General features: G+C 34.9%; 3 protein-coding genes and 1 long non-coding RNA gene across 4 annotated transcripts; all 4 read right to left on the bottom strand.

Annotated features, from left to right (window-relative positions):
* Window positions 1-454: 454 nt before the first annotated feature.
* Window positions 455-1622, bottom strand: LOC134267993 (thyrotropin-releasing hormone receptor-like). The gene is made up of 2 exons (XM_062750201.1): window positions 1328-1622; window positions 455-1222 (listed from the first exon to the last, which is right to left on the bottom strand). Exon 2 carries the CDS (start codon window positions 1205-1207, stop codon window positions 455-457), a length of 753 nt encoding a protein of 250 aa, XP_062606185.1. The 5' UTR covers window positions 1208-1222; window positions 1328-1622.
* A 2195-nt stretch (window positions 1623-3817) lies between these two features.
* Window positions 3818-13026, bottom strand: LOC134267995 (F-box/WD repeat-containing protein 5-like). The gene is made up of 8 exons (XM_062750202.1): window positions 12938-13026; window positions 12717-12827; window positions 6720-6956; window positions 5610-5790; window positions 5370-5506; window positions 4919-5283; window positions 4618-4803; window positions 3818-4513 (listed from the first exon to the last, which is right to left on the bottom strand). The coding sequence occupies exons 1-8, from the start codon at window positions 12980-12982 to the stop codon at window positions 4282-4284; spliced, it is 1494 nt and encodes a 497-aa protein (XP_062606186.1). The 5' UTR covers window positions 12983-13026; the 3' UTR covers window positions 3818-4281.
* LOC134267994 (uncharacterized) lies at window positions 9239-11262 on the bottom strand. The gene is made up of 2 exons (XR_009992263.1): window positions 11105-11262; window positions 9239-9942 (listed from the first exon to the last, which is right to left on the bottom strand). It is a non-coding gene; the product is annotated as an uncharacterized LOC134267994 (long non-coding RNA).
* Window positions 13027-18738: 5712 nt separating the features above from the next.
* Window positions 18739-24492, bottom strand: LOC134267996 (b(0,+)-type amino acid transporter 1-like; the record flags this gene model as incomplete). The annotated part of the gene is made up of 10 exons (XM_062750203.1): window positions 18739-18912; window positions 19430-19598; window positions 22108-22257; window positions 22490-22586; window positions 22804-22907; window positions 23125-23248; window positions 23587-23631; window positions 23730-23829; window positions 23970-24095; window positions 24207-24492. Coding segments are annotated over 10 exons (1278 nt in total), but the record flags the coding sequence as incomplete, so codon positions are not given.
* Between the last annotated feature and the right edge of the window lie 910 nt (window positions 24493-25402).

Below are 25402 nucleotides of genomic sequence, written 5' to 3'. Positions count from 1 at the left end.
GACTTGTTGAGTTTATTAAATCTGTGTTTTCCTACATAATTCCTCAAGAAATTAAGGTAGACCTCCGAACAAAAATAATTGATTATTTCATACATATCATGTGGAGCTAATCATACATTATTCTTTTATTCTACGAGTACAACGATATCAGGAATTGCGATTTAGCATTGCAGTGCATGTTCAGTAAAAAAATATTTCGCAAGTGATTCAAAAGAATTTGATGTTTGCGTCTCATTGTTCGTCAGTTATCCAACTCTTTTGAGGAAATTATTCTGCTCTTCACAAAAAGCAGTCAATGTGATAGTGTACAAGTGTTAACAACCTCTTTCAGTAAAATCAAACTAAATTTGTCTTGTTGCCTCTGGGTTTCAACGGACAGTAACGATTAGAAAAATACATTAGCATTTAGAATACAAGTATCCAAAGCGACTTGTACTTGCTTTAATGTCTGTATCTAAGAAATTAGAATAAGCAACCTTACCTGCATTCTGGCCACCACCCCTCTGCTTCTATGTCGAAGGAATCGATCTTCGTGTGTTCTTGGAGCCCCATCCTTTAATAGCAATCTAATCATGAAAAAGTAAAGCACAGAAGATAGACCAAGAGGCACAACATAGAACACCAGGAAATCAAAAACATAGTAGATCCCATAGTAGTATCGTTTTAATGTGTAGGTACAACTGTAGACCAAGGTGTTGTTCCGATAAGTAGGAACAACTTTGGCCAAGGCAAGCCACGGAGAACAATACAACACGGCAATGGTCCATAGCGCTAGAATTATCCTTCGCGCACGGCTGACCGTGCAGATTGTCTGAGCTTTCAAGGAATGACATATCCCAATGTATCTCTCCACCGTAAAGGCACCAATGGAGAGTGAGGAAACATTTGCCCCCAGATATCCAAGAAACACACACAATGTACACATGAAGGATCCATAAGGCCAATCTTCTGCCGGAAGTAGGGGCTCGGGAATGGTTGGAAGATTTGAGGAGAGCAGGAGGATACAGTCAGCGAAACACAGACTTAGGAGGTAACAATTAGTGGGGGTTTGGAGACTCCTCCTTCTAACAATCACAACGATGACCAAGATATTACCCGCGAGCCCGATGATGAATATAAGCAGGGGCAGGCCTACGGCTACTATTGTATACTCCAGTGATGGTATAGGTTTAGTATCCAGTGTGTCATTTTCATATGTAACACCCATCCGACAGAAATACTTCTAAAATTATAGAAGACTATATTTGAGAAATCACAGACCGAAAGGGATTCCAATGATGTCACAGTACTAGAATTATAGATCACCTAAAGTCGTGGATTTACATACATATTTCCCAGGAGAGCCTTGGTATTTCCCGGAGCCGTATAAACAGTTGCTGTTCCCCTGTAACCTCAGACGATATCTAATTATAAGATAATCTGAACTCTATCACAGAACATCTTAATTTTCCGTCTCCTTCGCTGAAGTCCCACGCTAAGCTCTGAAATGAGATATAACCAATAAACATGAGTAACGAGCAACGCTGAGTTCTCCTAATAATACGTCACATTTCCAGATTTTTTAATTGTGATTATCTTCAGGATTTTGAGGTATGCAAAGCAGTTTCGCTAAAAAAATCATCTAAAAGCGCCTGAAAAATGTTAATATGTATGACAAATGACGTGAGTTAGACAGGGATTCCGACAGCCTTTCTCGTCCTTCAAAATTATGAAAGTGCAAAGAATGTTACTTTTATTGAGCGCTGATTGCTTAGAACCGCAGTGATGCATTATGTTGTCAATATTATGTCGTATTTTAAAAACAAGCAAGCAATCAGATACAAAAATGTTCATTATGGTGAAGTAATATTGTCTTTAAAGAATATTAAAAAAAGTGAGATCTGTAAAGATTCATTTTAATGTATGTCACTTGTCCACTTTTTGAGAAAAGTTCATTCAGAACCTGTAATTTCAAAATTATTTATTACAATTCAATTTTTAATTGTATTTGAATTTATAAAACCAAATTATACAGTATTCAATTAAAAAAGTTCTCACAAAATCGTAAAGAAACAAGATACTAGTATATGGGAACCATTTTTGTAAAAGAAGGATATTTTTAAAATACATGTATTAACCTACACAATTAAAGTTAATGAAAGACAAGTGTTTTAAAACTATAAGAGGCATTTTTATGATGTAAACAAATTAGAGAATCTTTACATCAAAGTTACTGTTCATTCATTCATTTATTCATTCTTTATTTCCTCCATTTGGAGATTTGAATTACAAAACATCAAATACAACATACTAGTATATACTACATCAATGAGAATTTCTAAAAAAAAAAAAAAAAAATGTATATACAATTTGCTGTATGAAAACATAAAAATTATTGTATTCGTCTGATAATTCAAACATAAATTCAGATCTTTCATTAGATTTTATAGAACACACTTAGAAAAATGCCCTCAAAAATTTGTTACGGACAGACACACAGACGGAGGGAGACACGAGGGTAAAACAGTATAGTACCCCCTCTCCTTCGCAGCGGGGTATAAATATTCAAAAGTTATGGCTATGTTAAGAACCCGGAATTTTTGGTTAAAGTGGGTCAAACTCCAAGGTCACGAAATCAAAGGTGATGCCAAAAAGAAAGGTCATATCACATGGAGTACATCTGTGAAATATGAAAGCCATAGTCCCTCCCACTCAAAAGTTTTAGACAAAGTTACAGGTTTTGCTTTTCGGTCACACAGAATAACAGACAGGAAATAAAACAAGTAGAGCTTTTTAAAAAAGCTTCCCGTCTTTAGCAACAATCTTAAACTGTAAACTGATCTACACCTATCAGGCCGTATAATTCTTTTGAATTTCTTAATTTTGTATTTCTACATTAGCTTTTTACTGGCATTAGCCCTACCACGGTTGTCGCTCGGTCATCTCCGTAAACTTTGACTCGCCGAGAGCTTTCGGCAAACCTGGCTGATTCCATTTCCTTCTTCAAACAAGAAAAGGGAAAAGAATAATAACAAATTGCAAAGCCTGCAAGCAATAAAAATCAAATTTTATTTATAATGAAGTTAAAGAGATCTTTTTATTTTTTGCTATACAAAAAATCATGTTATTAGGAATTAATTACTGCTGATTTTGTTGTTCGTTTTGTCATTTTTTTTTAAGATTGAAAATCTTGCAAACTTGTTAAGTCGTACGAAAATTAGATCATCAGAAAGTTATCTCCCTTGCCTTGAACAGCATTTCAACCAATGAAATAATTGAAAATTTTCTCATCATGCATTTTCTACCAATCACAAAAGAGAGGAAGTGCATAGTCCGAAGACTGTAAAAAACTTCAACTATACAATACCGTCTTCCAAGGAAGACGGTAATTAAAACCCTTGAATCTTCGATTACGGGGGCATAAAAAAAACTTCATTCTGTAATGACATCGTATCAAATATTTTCCTTTATTTGCTGAAAATTTCGGTAAAATCATCTTCACTTGCCACGGGTTTCTGATACGCTACTCTCCTCATATAAGCCCTTAGCATACGGCGCACAGGCACTTGTATCGTATGCGGGGCACCATTACTTATTTTTACCACTTGTTTCGTATACGGGGTACCACTACTTATTTTTGGCACTTGTTTCGTATACAAGGGATGCCCTGTATATGAAACAAGTGCCTGTGTTAAAAATGCATAACATTGTGATATTTTTGACTTAATACGTTGTATTTCCATTAGTGAACTCTTCAGAAATAGAGGCGCGTTTGGTCGTCTGACTGGGACAGCATGGCATTGTGGATAATGCAAAACATGCCAGCTGCAGTATCAATCCAATTTTAAATGTTAAGTGCATTTGTTGTTCTAACTAAAGAATAGATTAACTAAAAGACATATGAAAAAGAGCGAAAACCCTAACTTTATCGTCCATTATTAAAAACACGACATTTCCGAGGTATGTGTATTGACTTTAAATGTACCATTACGATAAATAGATACATACGATCACCAAAAGATGTAAATTAATATCCTCGTCATCTCTACTCTTGATTTAAATAAAGTCCACAACAATAAAATATTTCATATGCACTTTGTTAGGATTTGTTCATCGACATTCAACGTGTTGTTCACATGTTTATGTTTCGTTTGTCCCAGAAATCTCGCGAGATTTGTACATTCTCCGACTTTTTCACAAAAGAGCGCACTAAGAATTATAACTCTTCCATAGTGGAAATAGAACGTATTGCTAACAAGTATTCATTTAAATTAATTAATATCACTATGTAAGGTGAATATATTATTCACAGTTTGGTATATCACTCTGCAGCTTAAATTGTCTTTCCCTGTTTTTGGACGTCCAAATCCTAACTCTGCAATCATCTGCTACGCTAATTAAGACTTCCGGGTCATGTGGATGAAAGGCAACAGCACCCACTCCATTTTTCGCATCCGGAAGTGTATGAGGTAATGTAGCGATCACGTGTTTCGAATGACGATCCCAAAGAAAAGCAACATCTTGTTCAGATCCGCTTTATGAACAAAAGAAACAAATAAAAAAAAAAACATTGTAGTTCGGAAATAAGAAAGCGTAATTTTTAAAGATTGTTTAAAGATAAACATTAATGATAAATACCTTGCAAGGAAATCAGAAGAAATGCTAGGGAAAAGGTAAAATAGTTTAGCTGACTTTTCTAAAGATTTGTTTCCTTCAAACACCTCCGGTTTTTCTCCAATGTTTGCTAAATTGATCACCATTGTGTCGACATCTTGTTCGTACCAGCCGTCTACACAAATCCTTCTTGAGTTGTACACTGCATACCTGTGGAATAACAAGTAGTATTTTTAGTAATTTTGTAATAAATCAAACATGAAAAATCACATAGTCAGAACAACCCCACCCCCGTCAAATTGAATGATTGTCTGCCGTTCCTTACCGGTGATCCGCTGAGAGATTGACTCCCACACACTCGCTGTTGATCATTATTATTTTGATCGGTTCTGTAACACTGGGGGTCTCCGAGTATATGTCCACTTTATAGAACACCAGTCTGTGCACGATGTCCCACTCCAGACTCTGCTGGTAGATAATCACCACTCTCTCCCCTGGAAGAGAAGACGCCATGCGTTCGATTGGAGAATCTCGGTTCCATTTGGACCACTCAATGACCTTCACTAAATGGGGTCGATACCCATCGTTTATCATTTCTAATAGACTCCATAATTCCACATTGTCATCCGTTAGATTTTCCACAAGAGGACGCTTATAAAGTTCCGGGTTTTCTAATTCTTCCTCATAGAACTGATTGAATGGAAGAGACCGAAAGTCAATTTGAGCGTAAAAAAGAATCAGTAAGTACACACGTACCTGTATTAAATGCTACTCACCTTACAACTGACTAACTTCACATTATCATTGGAGAAAAAGTATGTCGACACATCGGCTAAAAGGAAAGTGTCGCTAGTGAGCCAAGTTCCTCTAAAATAAGAGAACCACGAATGCCTCGCCGCCACCACTGCAAGCCCTAAACAGATAAAATCAAATCCTAACTGTCATACCACATATAAATGTACAGGTGTACAGGACATGTTCTGTTAAAATCTACAAGTAGGGGAACCAAGAATGACCTTTTTCAATGGCGAGCACGGCCAGTGCGGCTTGTGATTCCTCCTCCGAATCCTCTCTCATCATACAGTTCATGATTAGATGCGTTTCAGCTTCATTGAACTCCACGTAGTTGGCATACGACGGCGTATCCACTACTTGACGGGAGTGTAAAAGCGCCGTGGTGTGACCATATTTCCATACCTTTGTATATAACAAGAAATCATTATAAATCATTTTCAATCATTTTAAAAATATCGATAAAATTAAATGTAACGTCGAAAATTTTACCCCCCGGAAAACTATTTTGCAGTCTACGTTGACAATGCATGGTTTTTGAGGGGTCGGAAAATTTCAAATACCCCTCAACTGCATGCAATATTTGCATAGGCGTCGGAACCGGGGGACCAGGAGGGCTTAGTTTCCCACTTCTTTTGCAAAGATAGACATAATACAGAAATTGAAACATTTGGATGTAGGTTTACCCCCTCTCTCCCCCCCCCCACACACACACTTTAAACAGGCACGTTGCACTGTAGGTCGAAAAAGGATAAGTGGTATTGTATGGGGGGAAATGGTGCTGAAAAAAGTTCAACCCCCACCCTCCCTCAGCGAAAGAGTATATTTGTGTTTTGACAGTGGACACATTTTCCTTTTATTAATTATTCATTTTTTTTTCCTTGTCAAGTTTTTTTTTCTAATAGGTTTGAAATTTTTCACTCTTTCAATTAGCCCCCCCCCCCCAACCTCCACTTTTAATTTTCTCCCGACACCAATGATTTGTGTATTACTATAGTGCTTAGTATGTTATACTGAATAATATAACACATGGCTTTATCATTTAACATAGGCGTCGGATCCCCCCCCCCCATTTTTTGGCAAATATATACGTAATATAGGCGTTGAAAATTGAGGTTTACCTTTTTTGGTTGGTTTAGCCTTTCAAGTAGGCTCCCCCCTTTCAATTTGCTTCCAAGGCCTGTATTTTAGGGGTAGGTACTAATAATGCTACTTTTGAGAAATATTTCTCGAAGAATCGGATTCTAATTATTCACATAACAGTCACATGACTAGAATACTCATCAGGTCATATGCCAAAGAAGTATAGCTTTCTCTAGACCTGTTTGGCTCACCTTCACAATACCGTCTGCTCCACAGGTAGCTATCAATTTCCCGCTGTTAGAAAAGCAGACGTAGTAGATTTCATCCAGGTGACCCTCACACGTTTGATGAAGATGGATGGGGGCATGGTAAGTCAGCCGCTTCAATTCCGATTTCCAGCTGACGTCATGTCGAGGGTAACGACATCCTAAATTCCTGTACGTTAATTCTTTCCATAAGCTTTCATCCTGGGCTATTCGATACCATTTCTACCAAAAGAAAACTTTTAATGGCATTTGGTGTATCCTACAAAAGCCTATTGGATAAATCTATGCAGGAAAAAAAATCAAAAGGCGTTATGGCGTTGTAATGTAATAAACGCAAAAAAACGCGTTTGAAATTCACTACGATAGAGTATTCTTTTTTATGCTTTAGTTATTTATAAGTTACCACCTTTAAAAACAAGAGGCCCATGGGCCACATCGCTCACCTGAGTACATTTGGTAATGTATTTTACCAGATTCCGCCCTTGTAATCCCTATTGTGGCCTCGTCCTACCCCCCGCCCCCACGATGGGGGTCAGAATTTTAACAATTTAGAATCTACACTACCCTAGGATGATTTCACATAAGTGTCAGCTTTTCTGGCCCCGTGGTTCTTGAGAAGAAGACTTTTAAAAGTTTTTTTTAAAAATATATTTCTATATAAAGTTGTATTCCCTATTATGGCCCCGCCTTACGCCCGGGGGTCACAATTTTTTTGAAATTTAGAATCTACATTACCCCAGGATGCTTTCACATAAGCTTTTCTGGTCCCGTGGTTCTTGAGAAGATTTTAAAAGTTTTTTTTTTCAAATATATTTCTATGTAAAAGTTGGATTCCCTATTGTGGCCCCGCCTTACCCCCGGGGGTCACAAATTTTACAATTTAAAATTAACATTACCCCAGGATGCTTTCACATAAGTTTCAGCTTTTCTGACCCAGTGGTTCTTGAGAAGAAGATTTTAAAAGTTTTTTCCAGTTATACATTTCTATGTAACAGTTGGATTCCATATTGTGGCCTCGCCCTACCCCCCGGGTTCAAAATTTTTGAATTTAGAATCTACACTACCCCAAGATGCTTCCACATACGTTTCAGCTTTTTGGTTCTTGAGAAGATTTTTTAATGATCCCACCCTATTTTTTTCTTTTCTTGATTACAATGTATCTCCCCTTGTGAGGGGTCTATGCCTTTGATTTTAATAATTCAAACTCCTCTTTACTTAAGGATGCTTTGAAAAGTACCAAGTTTGGTTAAAATTGGCTTGACACTTAAACTTGAGAAGAAGTTAAAAATGTAAATAGTTAACGGACGGACGGAGAGACAGCTAAACGGGCGACGGACAAAATGTGATCAGAAAAGCTCACTTGAGCCTTCGGCTCAGGTGAGCTTACTAGGCCTGCACCGATACGGTATCATTGCTCAAGACGTTGATCACTTATTTAGTCATTTAAGGACAGATGATACAAACAAATTTTTTCTTTGAAAAAGATTAAATATCATGTCACAAGTTTAGAAAAGTGGATGGTTCTTAGATTTTTTTCTCCGAAGAACTTGAATGTGAAAAAGACTTGGTAAATATTAGTAATATTTCAATGAAAACACAAATATAGACAAATCACATTCAGTAAAGGTTTACAGGTGAAAAATTATAGAATATGTTTTCATGGCGCTAAAAGTGTAAAATAAACTTATGAAAAATATACCAAGCCAGGTGAAATTTATTAGGAAAAGCTAAATAGTTAAAATCAGCCTATGTGATATTGCCAGTTTTTTGTAATTTCGATCTTCCTCTTAAAATTCACCTGGCTTGGTATATTTTTCTAAGGTTTATATTACACTTTTAGCGCCAGGATCCCAGATAGCAGGATGTTATTGGACCTTTGTTGGGCCAACAACGCTCCTTATGTTGGGCCACTGTTTGAATTCAACATTGGGCCATCGGTAATTTGCTCATCGGCCCTTAATCAAACCAACTTGTTGGCTTAATGTTGGGCCAATGTAACAGTTAACATTGGGCCATTGTTGGGCCAATGTATTATTTCAATATTGGGCAAACGTCATTTTTGTACAATTGGGCCATTGTAAGCAACTAATGTTGGGCCAACGGTAATTTGCTCATCGGCCCTTAATCAACCCAACTTGTTGGCTTATCGTTTGGCCAATGTAACAGTTAATATTGGGCCACTGTTGGGCCAATGTATTTTTTCAATGTTGGGTAAACGTCATTTTTGTACAGTTGGGCCATTGTAAGCAATTAATGTTGGGCCAACGGTAATTTGCTCATCGGCCCTTAATCAGACCAACTTGTTGGCTTATTGTTGGACCAACGAACGGATATCATTGAGCCATTGTTGGGCCACTTATTCTCTCAATATTAGGAAAACATCATTTTTGGGCCAACGTTGGTTTGTATCTTATTGGCTCTCCATCATGACAACTCATTTGCTCTTCACTGGTTGGCCATTTGTCCTCAAAATTGACAAACAAATATATACAATAAGGTTATACTAGTTTTGTAGTACAGTTTAATGGTAAAAGCCCTTTAATACTATCTTGTATGCTATATATGCTAGATTGATAGTGTAATACATATTCTCAATATCTCATAGAATTGTCATCAACAAGTATTGCATTGTAAGTAGCTCTACATTAATTAAATAGCTGAGGAAAAAGAAATCAAAATATAAAATTAAGTTATAACATACTATAATTTTATTGCTCAGTGCATGAAGAAAACATTAATAAAGAATTAAAAGTCGATGCTCACTTCAAGCGATACATGTAGGGTTACATGACAGTATACTCCCTCTCTGATGTAAATTATGCACAAGTTCAGTAAATTACAGGTATCAATAAGCACGTCTAAGAAATAAACAAAGCCCTCCTGTTCTTAAAATAATACTAAAATGAATCCCGTCATTTTGTTTACTTACACAAAAAATGTTTCTGGCATCTGCATCGTGTTTATAACCGACAAACAGACACAAAAAAGGGTAGAACTACAGGTTTGTCACACTATATTACAGAAAAAAAGTTAGGCACTGCCACTTTCCATCTGATCCCTCTCCTAAGTCTCCATTTCCTCTTCCCGAGTCTCCTCCTCCCCCTTCTTTTCTTCTCTGTCCGTTTCTTCCTCCCCCATTCCTGTCCTTGGCATACCTTAGCCATTCTTTGATTGTGTTCTCCATGTCTTTTTAGAATCTCCAGTAACACTAAAATTGTAATATTTGGTACTTAATACATTTGTTACTTTTCTCAGTAAAGAGTAAACATACGATTAAATTTACAAGTATATCACTATATGTTTAAGCTGTCAATTAAGGAACAACCGTCTTTTTTGTTTCATGGTGTGATTTAGTGATTAGCTTGCGTTATGAAGGCATTTATGAATGATATTTATACGCTTGATAATCATCATCACAACAATTTTGATTCAGTGTTGCCCCATATAAAATACATGTATTGAAAATTTGTCGTTACAATGAACAAATTTTAAATGAAAGAACCCAATTTATTTTTAGTACTGAACAAATTTTGTTTTAACTTCAGCAAGTTCATCATTTTAAAAATGTTTGATCATGTACTCGACGTTAAGTGTATATAAGTAAATTAACTTAGACTTCGGAAATGTATTCTACTATAGACACAAAAGGAGCAAATTATTTATTGTTTTAACTGTATCAAAACACATTTTTATACTTTCATTTATTTTTCTTGTATAGAAACAAAAAATTTAATCACTGATAATTTATTTTGTTTTGATAAATTATAAGAATTTTAAATTTATTTTAGCTAGCTTGATTTTTCAAGAAGGATTGGTTGTAGATTTATTTCTGATTGTAGATTCTGATTTCTGATTGTAGAGACGATCAGATTTGTTAATATACAGATTTGTAAAAATTAAATGTTTATACACATTGGCCCAATGTTGGTCCAATATATCGGGCTAACATTGGGCAAAGGAGCAAAATGACACTGGGCTAACGTCATTTGCCAACATCGGCCCAATGTTCTTGTTGACGTTTCGCCAACAATGTCGCATTCATTGGGCCAATGTTGGCGCAACGTTAGGCCAATATCTGTAGAAATAACACTCTACATTGGGCCAACGTTGACCCAACATATCGGGCCAACATTGGGCCGATGAGCAAACTTAAATTGGGTCAATGCCATTTTCCAACATTGGCCCGATGTAACCGATTACATTGGCCCAACGTTGGCCCAATGTTAGCATGCTATCTGTACAGTGTTGACCCAACAGCACCTGGCCTCTGCACTTCCCCGTGTCTGATTTACACAGATCTGTATATGATATCGTTTAAAAACTAAACGTTAATTCAGCTATGCCGAGGCAAACATATTATTAATACTTACAAAGTGGATGCAGATATGCAAGGTATCAGTCTCATTACGCTCGCTCGTGTCAGATTAAAAATGGCGCGGATATTACAAGTAGCCCGGTTGTTGTCTACCCATGATCCTCAGTCAGATTCATGGTATATTGGACCAACGTAGGGCCGATGCCAATCCCCAAACAAATATTTTCTCTCATGATTATAGTTTTATGATATAATGCCAACACATAGTCCAACATTAGCGCACTATTATACATAACCAGCTATCAATATTCCATGTTGGGCCATTGTTGGCCCAATCAAGGTAACTCAACATAGATAATAGAACCATAATGTAAGATTGGGCCAACGGTGTTCCGCTATCTGGGTTATTACAAATAAATAAGCATATACACAATTCAAAAAATAGAATAAAACACTCTTTGGTGCTTGATCACTTAAGTGCAAAGTTAAAATGTTGAAAATATCATATCTAAACAAAAGCAGTCAACCAATGATAAGCATAGACATAGAAAGTCCTTTTAATTATTTCAGAATGTGCCAACCTTGTCCCAACCTAAAGCTCAGCAGCTAATTATAAAATTAACACCATCAATTAGTTGGAAGTATAATAATTGGGCCAACGTTGGCCCAATATAAATATCCCATCTTTGAAAGACCTAAACAAAATAACACTTGTGTGTATTACAAACATTGTGCCAACGTTGGGCCAACATACTACTACCAACTTGATAGGACACGTTCTTTAAGGGTGTATTACAAGCAATTGGCCAACGTTGGGCCTACATACTACTACCAACATAATAAGGCACTTTCTTTAAGGATGTATTACAAACATTGTGCCAACGTTGGGCCAACATACTACTACCAACTTGATAGGACACGTTCTTTAAGGGTGTATTACAAACAATGGTCCAACGTTGGGCCAACATAATACTACCAACTTGATAAGGCACTTTCTTTAAGGATGTATTACAAACATTGTGCCAACGTTGGGCCAACATACTACTACAAACTTGATAAGGCACTTTCTTTAAGGGTGTATTACAAACAATGGGCCAAAGTTGGGCCAACATACTACTACCAACTTGTAAATACACTTTCTTTAAGGGTGTATTATAAACATTGGTCCAACGTTGGGCCAACGCCATTATCCTTCCTTATTTGGAAACTAAAGTGAATGGAAGTTGCTTACGTTGGACCAAGGTTGGGCCAACATAGGAATTCCGTCATGGCCGAGAAGGTTGGCTTGGTAACATTGGTCCAACGTTGGCCCAACGTTGTTCCCCCAACGCCAACCATACAACCTTTAACAAATGTTGGCCCAACATAGTCATGCTATATCTGGGATAACATATTCTGAAATTTATTTTTACCTATAAACCTTTACTGAATGTGATTTCTTTATATTCGTTTTTTCATTGAAATATTACTAATATTTCCCAAGTCTTTTTCATATTCTAGTTCTTAGGAGAAAAAATTCTAAGAACCATCCACATTTCTAAACTTGTGACATGATATAAAATCTTTTTCAAAGAAAACATTTGTTTGTATCATCTGTCCTTAAAGATATTGGCGTTGTGTGACAGTCAGGAAAATTGCAGACAGGCGAATCATAGAAAACGATATACCTTGCACGTTCTACACACGCTGTTTAACTCATGTTTGTCCAGATAAGAGAAGATATGTAGTAGAACTGGATCTGTCAGATGTTGCCAATCATTCCTGTCCGTACTGTCGATCTAAGGGAGGTAACTCTATAATTACTGACACCACTAGTACATAAACAACACAAAAGAACCCGTATCTCACTAAATTACAGTCTTCTAATGTATCTAAATGAACAACTCACCCTCTGACTATATTCAGATATAGTTTTATGTTTCTTTTTTTCCATCAATTAAAAGAAAATATCTTAATATTTAATCGTTCGCTTCCTCGTATCCAGTGACGCACCCGGATCAAAACAATTATCTATTTTTAGATTTACGCACGGATCCAAAAATCCAGATTTAAAATACATTTTACTCGGCAGATATCACCAGGTTAGTGCTCTGGAACTGAATACGTAAGTTAGTGCTCTGGAACTGAATACGTTTACAAATAAATTTAAACGGTAACTGGTGTGAACCACTCAAGTCACACTGAACTTTTATAATATTATTATAAAAGTTCAGTGTGACTTGAGTGGTTCACACTAGTAAATGAATTGATTTATCCATACCCCCCCCCCCCCCCCTATGAAAACAGTGAGTTACACTTTGATAATAATTCAATGACTATATCTATTCAGGCAAACGTGTATCGCTCTAATTTTTCGGATAATAAAATAAGTATGGAATAATTAAGGTAGGTCCTACATGTACATTAATATTTAGCACTTAGTTTTCTTGGTTAATGCAATGTTGTTCAGTGTTTTTTAAATCTTTCGAATCTTGGATATTTCTTTTCTTTTCTTTTTTTTACCAGAATCTCCTTCCAACGTAAATCCCCTTCTTTCATCTCACGAACATAATCAACAAGATGTGTTTGTGAAACACTGTGCGCCCGGCGGCAACAAAGTTTGAAAAAACTATTTTTAATCAAGCAGGTCCCAGTCAATGTCACAAGATAATTGACCTTGGTGTCATTTGAAAGAACTTAATTAGTGAAGTAGGCATACCAAATATAATATCACTATCTTTATCTTAATGGTTCAAAAGTTATGGCGAAAGTTCGAAAAAGCTATTTTTAGCATATAAACCACAGTCAAGGTCACAGGGTCATTGACCCTGGTGTCATTTGAACTGTCCGCTTTTCCAAGGCGATGGAGTCAATATGTAATTAATGCAAATCACCCATATCCCCCAAACGCCAGCAAGACAATTTATGGCAAAAGACTTCAAGGGGTGGATCTTTTGTTTTCAGCTTTCTTAGTTAAAGAAAAATAAACTTCTACCCCAGGAAGTAGTCCCCCATGCCCTGAAAAAAAGTTCCTGTTAAAACCCTTTATTCATTTACAAAAAATTACAATTGCTTAATGAAGTTCATTTTCATTGAACAATTACCGGTAAGATATATTAATGGCAAAGGAGTACTAAATAAATTATTTTTCCCATAGAACTCTGTACAATCCCTATAATTTTAGCTGCAGATCTGTGGCGTTATTGTTTTATATATTTGACTTTGACCATAACGCTACAGATCCCGTAATGCAAAAAAGGTGCAATTTACGGGGCAACATTTTTTTGCGCACTTTGGGGAGAATTTCTCCACTTTCTAGCATTGGTCAATCAACTATCTTTCACTCCCTAATTCTAGACACATTCTGTAGCCAATATGTATATTTTATCCACCTCCCAACCATTTATACTTGTCTCTACAGGCAATAAACTCACTTGAAGTGAATTTTCAGCAATCTAACAAATAATTTTGATCAAGCGAGTTTATCACTTGTATAGACGACTTATAAAGGGTTGGGAGATGGATAAAATATACAGATTAGTTTAAAAATGTGCCTAGAATTAGGGAGTGAAAGGTAGTTAATTGACCGATGCTGAAAATGGAGAAATTCTTCCCAAAAGTGCGCAAAAAATATTGCGCCGTAAATTGCACCTTTTTTGCATTATGGGATCTGCTGCGTTATGGTCAGACAAATATACAAAACCATTACGCTACAGATCTGCAGCTATAATTTGACCTGTCAGTACTATACTAATTTAATTTCAAACAAATCCTAGGCATTATATGAAACTTTATTCTAAGCACTTATTTAAAAAAGCCCAGGAAAAAAATATTGGGTCCCATGGTGTTTACAGGTCAAAATCATAGTTTAAAACGTTTAGCGATCGCCAGTAAATGACATGACACTGCCAAAATACCAATCCCCAGTCCTACAATCTCTCCTGATATTTCTATATTTTCTATCCCATCAGATAGATAACGTCTACCCATTTAGTACCTTCGGTTCAGGTGAGCTAAAAATGACTTTAAACGAGTATTCTTGTTTCATCAACTTTGGACCAGTACATAGTGATCGTGTATATACTACTTCTGAATTATTGAGCAAGACAAACAAAGACTTCTCAAAACATTACAGATCTATCAGATCAGATGTAAAATATATGGAGATGACCCACAGTATTCAAGATTAAAAGTCCATAAAACAATACAAAATAGGAGCAGAGCAAACAGTTCATAATGATCGTGTATTCCACTTCTGGGCTTATTGAATAATTATACAATAACCTTTTTGAGCTTCATTACTGTTTGTTACTTCTATATTTCATTTTTTTAAATTTGAGAAAAAGTCTTGCTACATCTTTCAATGCATTTGTGTTTTAAGGTCAGACGATACGTTCCCCAAATATCTGTTTTGTAAATCTTCATAATGTATGATAAATATATTTCTTTCTGTTTTTTTAAAGCGGTTTTTAATTGTTTTTAAAAACTTGAAACACGAAAAATGTGACAATGGCAAACTAATTTTAAAATATCCTTTAAATTTCGAAATAAGTGACACTTTCTTTTATCATATTGCAATATACCCTTTAAGTTTTCACCTGTATAAGGTCGATCCGACACGTAAATATTTGCACTACGTATGAACAGTTTCTAAAACGAGGCATTGAAGTTATTAACAATTAAACACGTTTTAAAATGGAACAAACTAAGACTATCAACAGACTAGTTTAAAGTCAATATTTTTGGGGCTCTATGATCGATACAATGGCCTTGTTAGCAAACACTATCTATCTTATAAATTCGAATGCCGACTGACTTTTCCTGCAGTATGTTAAGCAATCATTTAGACTCTGAATTGTCATAGTTATTTTCCCGTTGTCCGATCATGATAAGAAGCGCACGGCAGGTGTGACCGGTCGACAGGGATTGCTTGCTCCTACATGGCACCTAACCCCTATCGAGGTGTTTGCAAATACCGACAGTAACCCTCCTAAGTAATACAAAAAAACCTCCCATCAGATAGTGTTTTATGGAAGCTATAAATAGAAATGAAAATGCTTAAGGAATCACTGTCTAGTTAGCATGGTATGCCCGTTATGCATAAATTATCTCATGTTTCCCACTATTGTTGATGTCCCTGGCGTACTATGCTAACTAGACAGTGATTCCTTATATTTCCATTTCATCGTGAAATAGAATTGTAGATTTAGACTTTAAAAATGCAGACATAGATTTAAATTACACGAGGATTCCCATCCCAATTTCAATAGTCCTCGCCCACTGACGTCAAACACAACGGCAGCCGCACGAGATTTTCATGCATATTTGGCCTCTTTAGCGTCAGACTCAGAGACAGATGCGCACGAGATTTGCATGCATATTAGGCCTCCTTGGCTCCTGACCTATTGACCTGCCTAATTTACATTCCGGTAGAATTATCAAGAAATTAACTCCGCTAACTTTCAAAGAGTTATCACAGAGAGAAAAATTAGAAATGGAAATATTTAAGTCTATCAATAGTGTTATCCCTCCAGAAACTTAATTTTCGCGTAATTACGCGAGACAGTCTGCTTGCAATTCATTCTTTGTCACCGTCTTTTTTTTAAAAGATTGTATTGGGCAATAACCAAAATGTGTGCAAAAATAAAGAATTAAGATGTACAAGTCAGGGTGCCTGCTATTTTATCCCAAGGAAAATGTTTAACGACAAGCATTAGTGAAAAGAATACGCTGTTGTTTACTCATGAACAAATTGGGGAAAATTATACACATATTATTTTTTTAATGGTCTTAAGGACATATGATACAAACTTTTGTCAAAGAATTTGAAAATAACAACTTGGGTCATGTTTAAATGAGTAAAATGAATAATTTTCACCGCGTACTTTTTAATTCAAATTTGCACAAAAATGGAATTTGAAATTTGAAGTGAAAAATATTTGTATAGATTAATTAATAAGCATGGTTTCAGAAGGGCAGACTTTTGAACATCACAGAAGGTTTACAATTTCTTTATATCCTAGAAATTTATTATTTGCCTCATTTGCAATTGAATTATGCCAAAATATATATACCAATTCAGGCATCCATTTTTTGTTTGTATCATCCGTCCTTAAATAGTAATTTTTTTTAGAAAACTTTACTTCAAATTGTGTCATTTATTGTAGATTTCTTGTTTTTGCCATTTTACATCAAAAGACAAATACTTCAAACTGCATAACTTCCATAACAGATTTTAAAGCTTTCTTCAGTCAAAATTGAAATAATTAAATACTAATTCATAGGTCTGCATTATGATTTATTGAGATCCGTGTATTTACACTTTTTTGCATAAATATGTTACCATATAAGCCAACAATCAATCATAACACTGTATCATTCACCAACAATAATGCTAATAACAAAAAAAAAAACATGAAATCTGTCATCCATTGTCCCAGGATCCTTGTAACAAAAGCAAACAACTATGTCCATTTTCCATCCTGCCATGGTCATAGCTGATCATTATTAAAAAAATTAAAACTCAATAAAAATAATAAATTCTACCAAGGAATTGATCTACATTTCATTTTAATGCTATTTGATAGACTTTATATATTGGCAAATAAATTACTAATACTTATAAAACCCTGAATGCTGTTTCTTGTGGGATTATACCCAATATAATATACAATATATCTTACATATATACATAAATATATGGATATACAATATGTCAATGTAATCAAAGACACTGTACATTACAAATGACAGATCATATAAATATAGTATGTTATTAGAATCTCATGGTTTTGGAATCGTAAAACAAATGGGGAAATCATACAATGTTAGAGACTGGACAATATTGCTCAATAGTCACCAAACCAATGGAAACTTCAACAACATAACAGTTAACATATTTCTTGGTGGGTTCAAAAAAAGGGGGAAACATAAATGTAATGCTCTGTAAAATACAGATATATCAAGACAAAGCAAATAAAAAAAAATAACAAAAAAAAAGGCAACCAAAAAAATCACTCAGTGCTTATGCCAGAAATAATTAAGGCTTGTTTATACAAAGGCCTATATACATAGTATATAAAATTTACACCATCCTAACATAGTATTGTTAAAACTATGCCTCTATTAGGAGCAACAAGAATTTGATCTATTTGCAATGCTGTAATACAAAAGGCTGTAATATTTGGCACACCTAGTAGTACATGAACACCTCGAAGAACTGGAAAAATGGAGGACACAAAATTAAAAAAAAGAAATGAACATAAATCTGACATACACATATATCAGAAGGTATGAATGAATCTTAATAGCAGGTTCAGTTTCTGGGTTTTTTCCCTGGAATGTAAAAATAACCAAAGAATGAAAAACTATCTACATGGAAACTCTAATATTCTATGTCATTCCTACATTTATAGTTTGGAGTAAGCCATAGCAATCTACGTTTATATACATTTACATGAAGTGTGTCTGTAATACTAAAGATAAACAATTTGAATTGTAACAGTACATGAAAGATCTATAATATAAATAAATATTTAGCTACATTCAACGATGGAAATCAATTACTTTTATATCATGTTCACATTTAAACAAAAAATAAATATATTTACTAACACAATTTTTTTAACAAAAAAATAAATATATTATCTTTTAATGCTGCATTGTGAATTATAATAAGAAAACTTATAACATGATTAATGCAAATGAAATACAAATTTTACATGAAATTAATAAAAATGTCTTATATTAATACAATATCACAGTTTGAATTTTGTTAAATGGTAACTATATGCATTTATTATGTCCATTAATCTCCAACAAGCTCAGATTCATATCGGCTAGGGGCACACCACAAGATAAGCTGAATGAATTTGGTCACAGTATCTGTAAAAGTAAAATGTTTTCAAATTAATTCAACATTAAATATTTTCACATAAATAAATCTTGAAGCCAAATGACCCTCTGAGAAGATCGAGGGATAATTCTTACTGGAATTAATTTTAAAAATTTACAAGACAACTTCTTTGATTTTTTCAGTGCAGGTTGCTAAAATTGTTTGCAGTTCAATTATAACTGAGATTTCTTTAGAAAGCGATCATCAATAATAAAACTGTTGCAAAATTTTGTATAAAGGTACAAGGAGATGGCAAAAACTGAAGTAATATAATTTGTATCAAAACAGAAACAGATTTAATACAGTCATATTTATGCTAAGATAATAGCCAACACATGTATATCGTAAAAGTACAAGTAATTTGTATCAAAGCAGTAACAGATTTAATACAGTCAGATTCATACTACGATAATAGCCAAGACACATTGTATAGAAAGATCTCTTCTACTAAGCAATAAACGACCAATATTTTAGAATTTAAGATTTTCATAAAAATTAAATGCCCACCTGTGTAAGGAAGTGACTTCTTCATCACCACAAACGGAACATAGAAGATCAAACCACTAATGACGAAGATGAATGCATACAGGAACTCGATTCTGGGGTCATTGACAATGGGGGCTATCACAAGATATATAGACACACAGAGAACTGTGATTGGCAAAATGATAGGCACCTGCAAAATCACAAAACTGATAACTGCATCATATCGTAGGGGTGAGCAGAACTAAATATTAGCATACCAATGTCTGCCATACATTGTTTCTTAAACACAGAAGTTCGTCATCCTAAACAATTGCAAAAATTTAGCACCTAAGGCAATAGTTTTGTCAAAAACTTGCATTAAATTTTTTGAAGAACTTTGTGGTTTTATAGCAAAAATCCAGTATACAGTGTAGTAATTAACATGGCTATATTTGTCTTCGGTTATCATTTATAATTTTTTTTATTCAAAAAAGAAACAAGAGGCCCAAGGGCCTTGAATCGCTCCTCTGATAAATTGTACAACCTATCACTTGTATTTGAAACCTCTAACCCTAAGTATCCTAAAACCTAAGTTGCATCAACTGATAAAAAGTTTGATGATTCTTAGCCAATTAGGACTGAAGATATTTTAATAAAGCTATAAAAAAAAAAACCATGAGTAGGTCACGGTGACCTACTTTAAGATTGAAGTTTTCTGAGGACTCAAGATGTATTAATAGACAAACTAAGATTGAAGATTGAAGATTCTAAGCCATTATGTATTTGAGATATTCAAAAGTAGGTCACCTTGACCTACTTTTTGGTCTACATTCTTGGAAAACCCAAGATGCATCAACTGACAAAGCTTGATGATTCTAAGCCAATAAATACCTGAGATATTCAAAAGTATGTCACCGTGACCTACTTTTTGGTCGACATTCTCTGAAAACCCAACAAAGTTTGATGATTCTAAGCCAATAAGTACAGAGATAGCCATAAAATGTCAAAAGTATGTCATCGTGACCTACTTTTTGGTCGACATTCTCCGAAAACCCAAGATGCATCAACTGACAAAGTTTGATGATTCTAAGCCGATAAGTACTGGAGATACATGTACTTAAATATAGCCATTAAATATCAAAAGTAGGTCATCGTGACCTACATTTTGGTTGACATTTATCAGAGGCCTAAGATGCATCTGCTGACCAAGTTTGATAATTCTAAGCCAATAAATACCTGAGATATTCAAAAGTAGGTCACTGTGACCTACTTTTTGGTCGACATTCTCTGAAAACCCAAGAGGCATAAACTAACAAAGTTTGATGATTCTAAACCGATAAGTACCAGAAATACATAAATATAGCCATTAAATGTCAAAAGTAGGTCACCGTGACCTACTTTTTGGTCGACATTCTCTGAAAACCCAAGATGCATCAACTGACAAAGTTTGATGATTCTAAGCCGATAAGTACTGGAGATACATAAATATAGCCATAAAATATCGAAAGTAGGTCACCGTGACCTAATTTTTGGTCGTCACTCTCCGAAAACCCAAGATGCATCAACTCACAAAGTTTGATGATTCTAAGCCAATAAATACTTAAGATACTGAAATATAGCCATAAAATGTGGAAAGTAGGTCACAGTGACCTACATTTTGGTCGACATTTTTCAGAGTCCCAAGATGCATCAGCTGACTAAGTTTGATGATCATTGGTCTGAAGGTAATCAAAATATGCCTTTTAAACAATTTGAAAACAAATGCCTGCAAAATTCAAAAAGTAGGTCACAGTGACCTACTTTTACCAAAATATGTTTTAAAGTCCCAAGATGCAGCAACTTACAAGATTTGATGATTCTAACCCTCTCAGTGTCTGAAATAATGGGATGAAATGTTTTAAAAAGGATAAGTCATAAAGTTCAAAAAGTAGGTCACGGTGACCTACTTTTAAGTTGACGTTGATCAAGGACCCAAGATGCATCAACTGACAAAGTTTGATGATCATAGGCCTTAAAGTGTCCTAAATATGCCTTCAAGTCAATTTGAAAACAAATGCCCGCAAAATTAAAAAAGTAGGTCACCGTGACCTACTTTTGAGTTAACATGATGTGAAGTCCTAAGATGCATCTACTTACAAGATTTGATGATCCTAGTCCTTATAGTAAGCAAAATTTAGACATTTTCATTAATTGTAAATTTAGGTCAAATTTGAAATGACCTTGAGACCACGCCCTTTGCCCCAGGGTCATGCCTTGAACAATTTTTAATCTTCAACATATCCTGATCATTGTATGTAAGTTTGGTGAAAATCTGCCTGGTGGTTCTGGAGAAGAAGATTTTTTTGCAACCAGTACTTTTGGTTTTGTTTTCCTGATTATCTCCCCTTGTTTTAGGGTTCCAACCCTTATTTTAGTATAAATGGTAGCCCTTGGGCCAAGGATACCCTGTGACAAATTTGACACTAATTGGCCAAGGGGTTCTTGAGTTATGGCCCATATTCTAAAAAGTTAACGCACACCGCACACCGCACGACGCACACCGCACAAATGGCCATAGCATTAGCTCTTTGAGCCTTTGGCTCAGAAGAGCTAAAAAGCAACATTTAATAACTAAAATGATTGCATGCAATTGTGATTTTTTATACAACCACATAATTTTTTTTCAGGCTTTATATACTGGAATTACACAATAACTATTTGTTCTCAGTATTGGCGCCTACCTTATAAGGTCTTTTGGCATCCCTCCTGGTGTACCTCAGTACCAGTAATGCTGCCATCGTACTACCATAAAACAACCAGGCTGTGAAGCTGAAGAAATCAATAAGGGCAAAGATGTCTCCCATCAGCACCATTACAGCTGCCAGGAAAGTCTGCAATTATACAGAATCATCCATATATACCAGGGGAAAATCTCCAATAAGTCTATACTAAATACAGAGCTTTAACATTTTCATTTTACGATGTTAATTTATCTACAAGTAAAATGCTTGAAGGCTTTTTTGATGAACAAACTAATATAAATGTTTGGTTTTCAAAAAATACTCATTTGCATAGTTCAATAATCAATTTTATTTTTCAAAATTTATATATAAAAGTTCTTACAGAAATCATGAGGGATGGTAAGGGAGTGAACTTCTTTATATGGACATAGGACAAGACCTTTGGTAGATGGCCCTCCCTGGCAGCTACAAATGTCAGTCTACAAAATAACAGCCAAAATTATCATCTCACTCAGCTTGAAGAAAGAATAAATCAAAATATCAGTAAGTAAATGTTAGTAAAATCTTATTACTCTGCAAGGATGAAGAAAATTAAAGTCCTAAAAATTAAATCTTATCATACTATATGAGTGTTTAATTCTTAGGGAAACAATTTTTAAAAATAAGTCTTTGATTACATATTTTAATTAATATTACCTTCCACCCGTAAAGCAGGAGCCATTGGCAGCACCAAACGTGGACATAGCCACAAATATAGGTATAAGTACTGCAGCACCACCCAGAACTCTATCCCCCCAGGTCTGCAAAATATCAGGCCATATTTACATATATTCATAAAACACTAAGTACTTCTTTTAGGCATTTCTCTCCCTTTCAAGGTATATATGGAGCAATCAAAATTTCAAGACCTATAGTATACTCATGAAAATAATATAATGCTAGCATATATGCTTTGTAACATTGCAATAAATTTTGTTTTATCAATGCATTGGCAATCATAAAATTTTGTAAACTTACAGCAGCCACAGCGGTAGAGCGGAGTAGTTCTGCCCGAGTCATTACAGTATAATAGGAGAGGTTAGTCAGGAGGTAGCATAAAGTCACCAGAGGAATCCCAATCATAATGGCCAAGGGCAGGTTCCTAAAATCACAAGACAATTACATAGTCACATCATAATGGCCAAGGGCAGGTTCCTAATATCAAAAACAGTCATATAGTCACATCAAATATAGTTAAATCATAATGGTCAACAGCAGGTTCCTGAAATCACTAGGTGTATAATAGCCACATAAATATGTTCAGATTATTATTCCCCTTATGATTTTTTAGTAGCTGTTCCAACTTGTTCCATGAATCAGGAAAAAGAGTACACTTATTGCCATGTTGATCAATGTACTATTAATGTGTTCAACTAACTTCATCTTAACTAAATTGTTTACAAGAGTTGTCTTTCTTGCACTGTCCATTTTCCACATTACCTTGTGGGATTTCTTATTTCTTCAGTGATGTAATTCAAATTGTTCCTGAAGTAAAGAGAAATGTAAATAAAACACTTGATGTAAAGAATTCAAGAATCTCTTTTAATTTTCTTAATTGTCTGATGATAAATCTTCATATTTACCAGCCATCATAAGCCCATAGTCCATCATAGAATGCTAGAGCTATCAGAGAAGGTGACTGAACAGTATCTTCAAAGCCAGTGTTAATTTCTTCTACTTCACCTAAAAGAAATGTATAAAACATGAAAGTTAATGTAAATAGAGAAGAAACATATCATTGGTAGTTATTTATCATTTATATTTAATTTCATCATTTTTCCCCAATAAATTATCAAAATTTACAAGCAAATAAAATATTTCACCTTTCCCCATGTAAACAAATCCTCCTATAGTGATGACAGCTATAGCAAGCAACTTGGCCACCGTGAAAACATTCTGAACTTTTGTTGCCAACTTTACACTATAGCAATTGACGGCTGATACAAAAACTGTATAAAAATAATACAGATTCCTATTGAATTATTTGACATCACTGTATAACAAAAAATTTCATCTATATCTATAAAAATTTTTTTTTATGTATTTCTTTGATGACTTACACAGACACACGATGGCGACGATTTTAACGAGAACATCTGGTGGCCCACACTCAAAGAATGGTTCCGTGGTGTAGAGAGCAAAACTCATAGAGACCACCCCAAACAGTGCAGGCTTTAGAATGAGGACTGATGTCCAGGCAAAGAGGAAAGCAGGAATGGCGCCCAGGGTCTTATGGAAGGGTCCAAAGGCTTCATGTAAGTAAGCATATTCTGCTCCTGACTTGGTGATTAATGTTCCAAGCTCAGCATAGGAGAGAGCACCTGAAAGATAAAATACACTCCCATGTGATTACATGGTAGAAATGATTTTACATACATATATATTTGTGTATGTAAATCTGTTTTCACCTGTGAGTATATATATGCAAAGGTGTTTTTTTCTTAAACAAATCTTTTTAGAAAATCAAACCAAAGCCTCTAGTTAGACTGAGTGCAAGAATGAATTTTGAATATTTGAGGTAAAAAAAAATGTAGATTTAAATTTTTTTTATAGACATGTGTGTAGTTTTATGACAAAGTAAATGTAATGTAACTGATAGTCTTTGATTAGCTCATTAGAATGAAATGCTAAACAAAATATTTTTTCTAAACAAAACTACTATATATTGTGTATACCAAAGTAGTCCCAAGTAAAGCAATATCTGACTGTGTTAAAATGGGAATGATAAAAAGTGCTTCAATTATCTTTTTTTGTGAATTAGAGTAAACAAAATAGGCTGTGAAACAGAACAAAATGTGGCATATTGGAAACAGAATGCTTGAGATTGAGTGATATTAGCACAGTGGGAGTATTAGGGCTGTTCCATTACCAAAGTCCGTGCGGAGGGCATCCTGGCACATGATCAAAGCTGACCTACTGCCGAAACATTCAGCTTGTCATCTCAGTCTCTCCAATATGCTAGCATATTGTTGTGTGGAGGACTAAATGACAAGCCAGCCCTAACAAGTTAACTCACTTCCTGCAAAATCCGGCTTTTTGTAATTTGTAATTTTTTTATTTTAAATTTTATGACATATGCAAGAATCCCGTCGGAATTTTTTCAGACAAGTTAATAGCCTAAATAATGAATGCTTGTTTTTACCATTATTGTGAGAAACTGTTTTGAATTCAGAAATAAAATTGAAAGATAAATTCCTCAAATTTTCAATTAATTAACTATATACAAGATTTACTAAAATTGGTGGATGTTTTACAG

Source organism: Saccostrea cucullata, unplaced genomic scaffold, assembly GCF_032062105.1.
Source record: "Saccostrea cucullata isolate Sc308-1 unplaced genomic scaffold, CSIRO_AGI_Scuc_v1 ctg9538, whole genome shotgun sequence".
NCBI lineage: Eukaryota > Metazoa > Mollusca > Bivalvia > Ostreida > Ostreidae > Saccostrea > Saccostrea cuccullata.
This window is presented reverse-complemented; position numbering and strand designations above follow the sequence as displayed.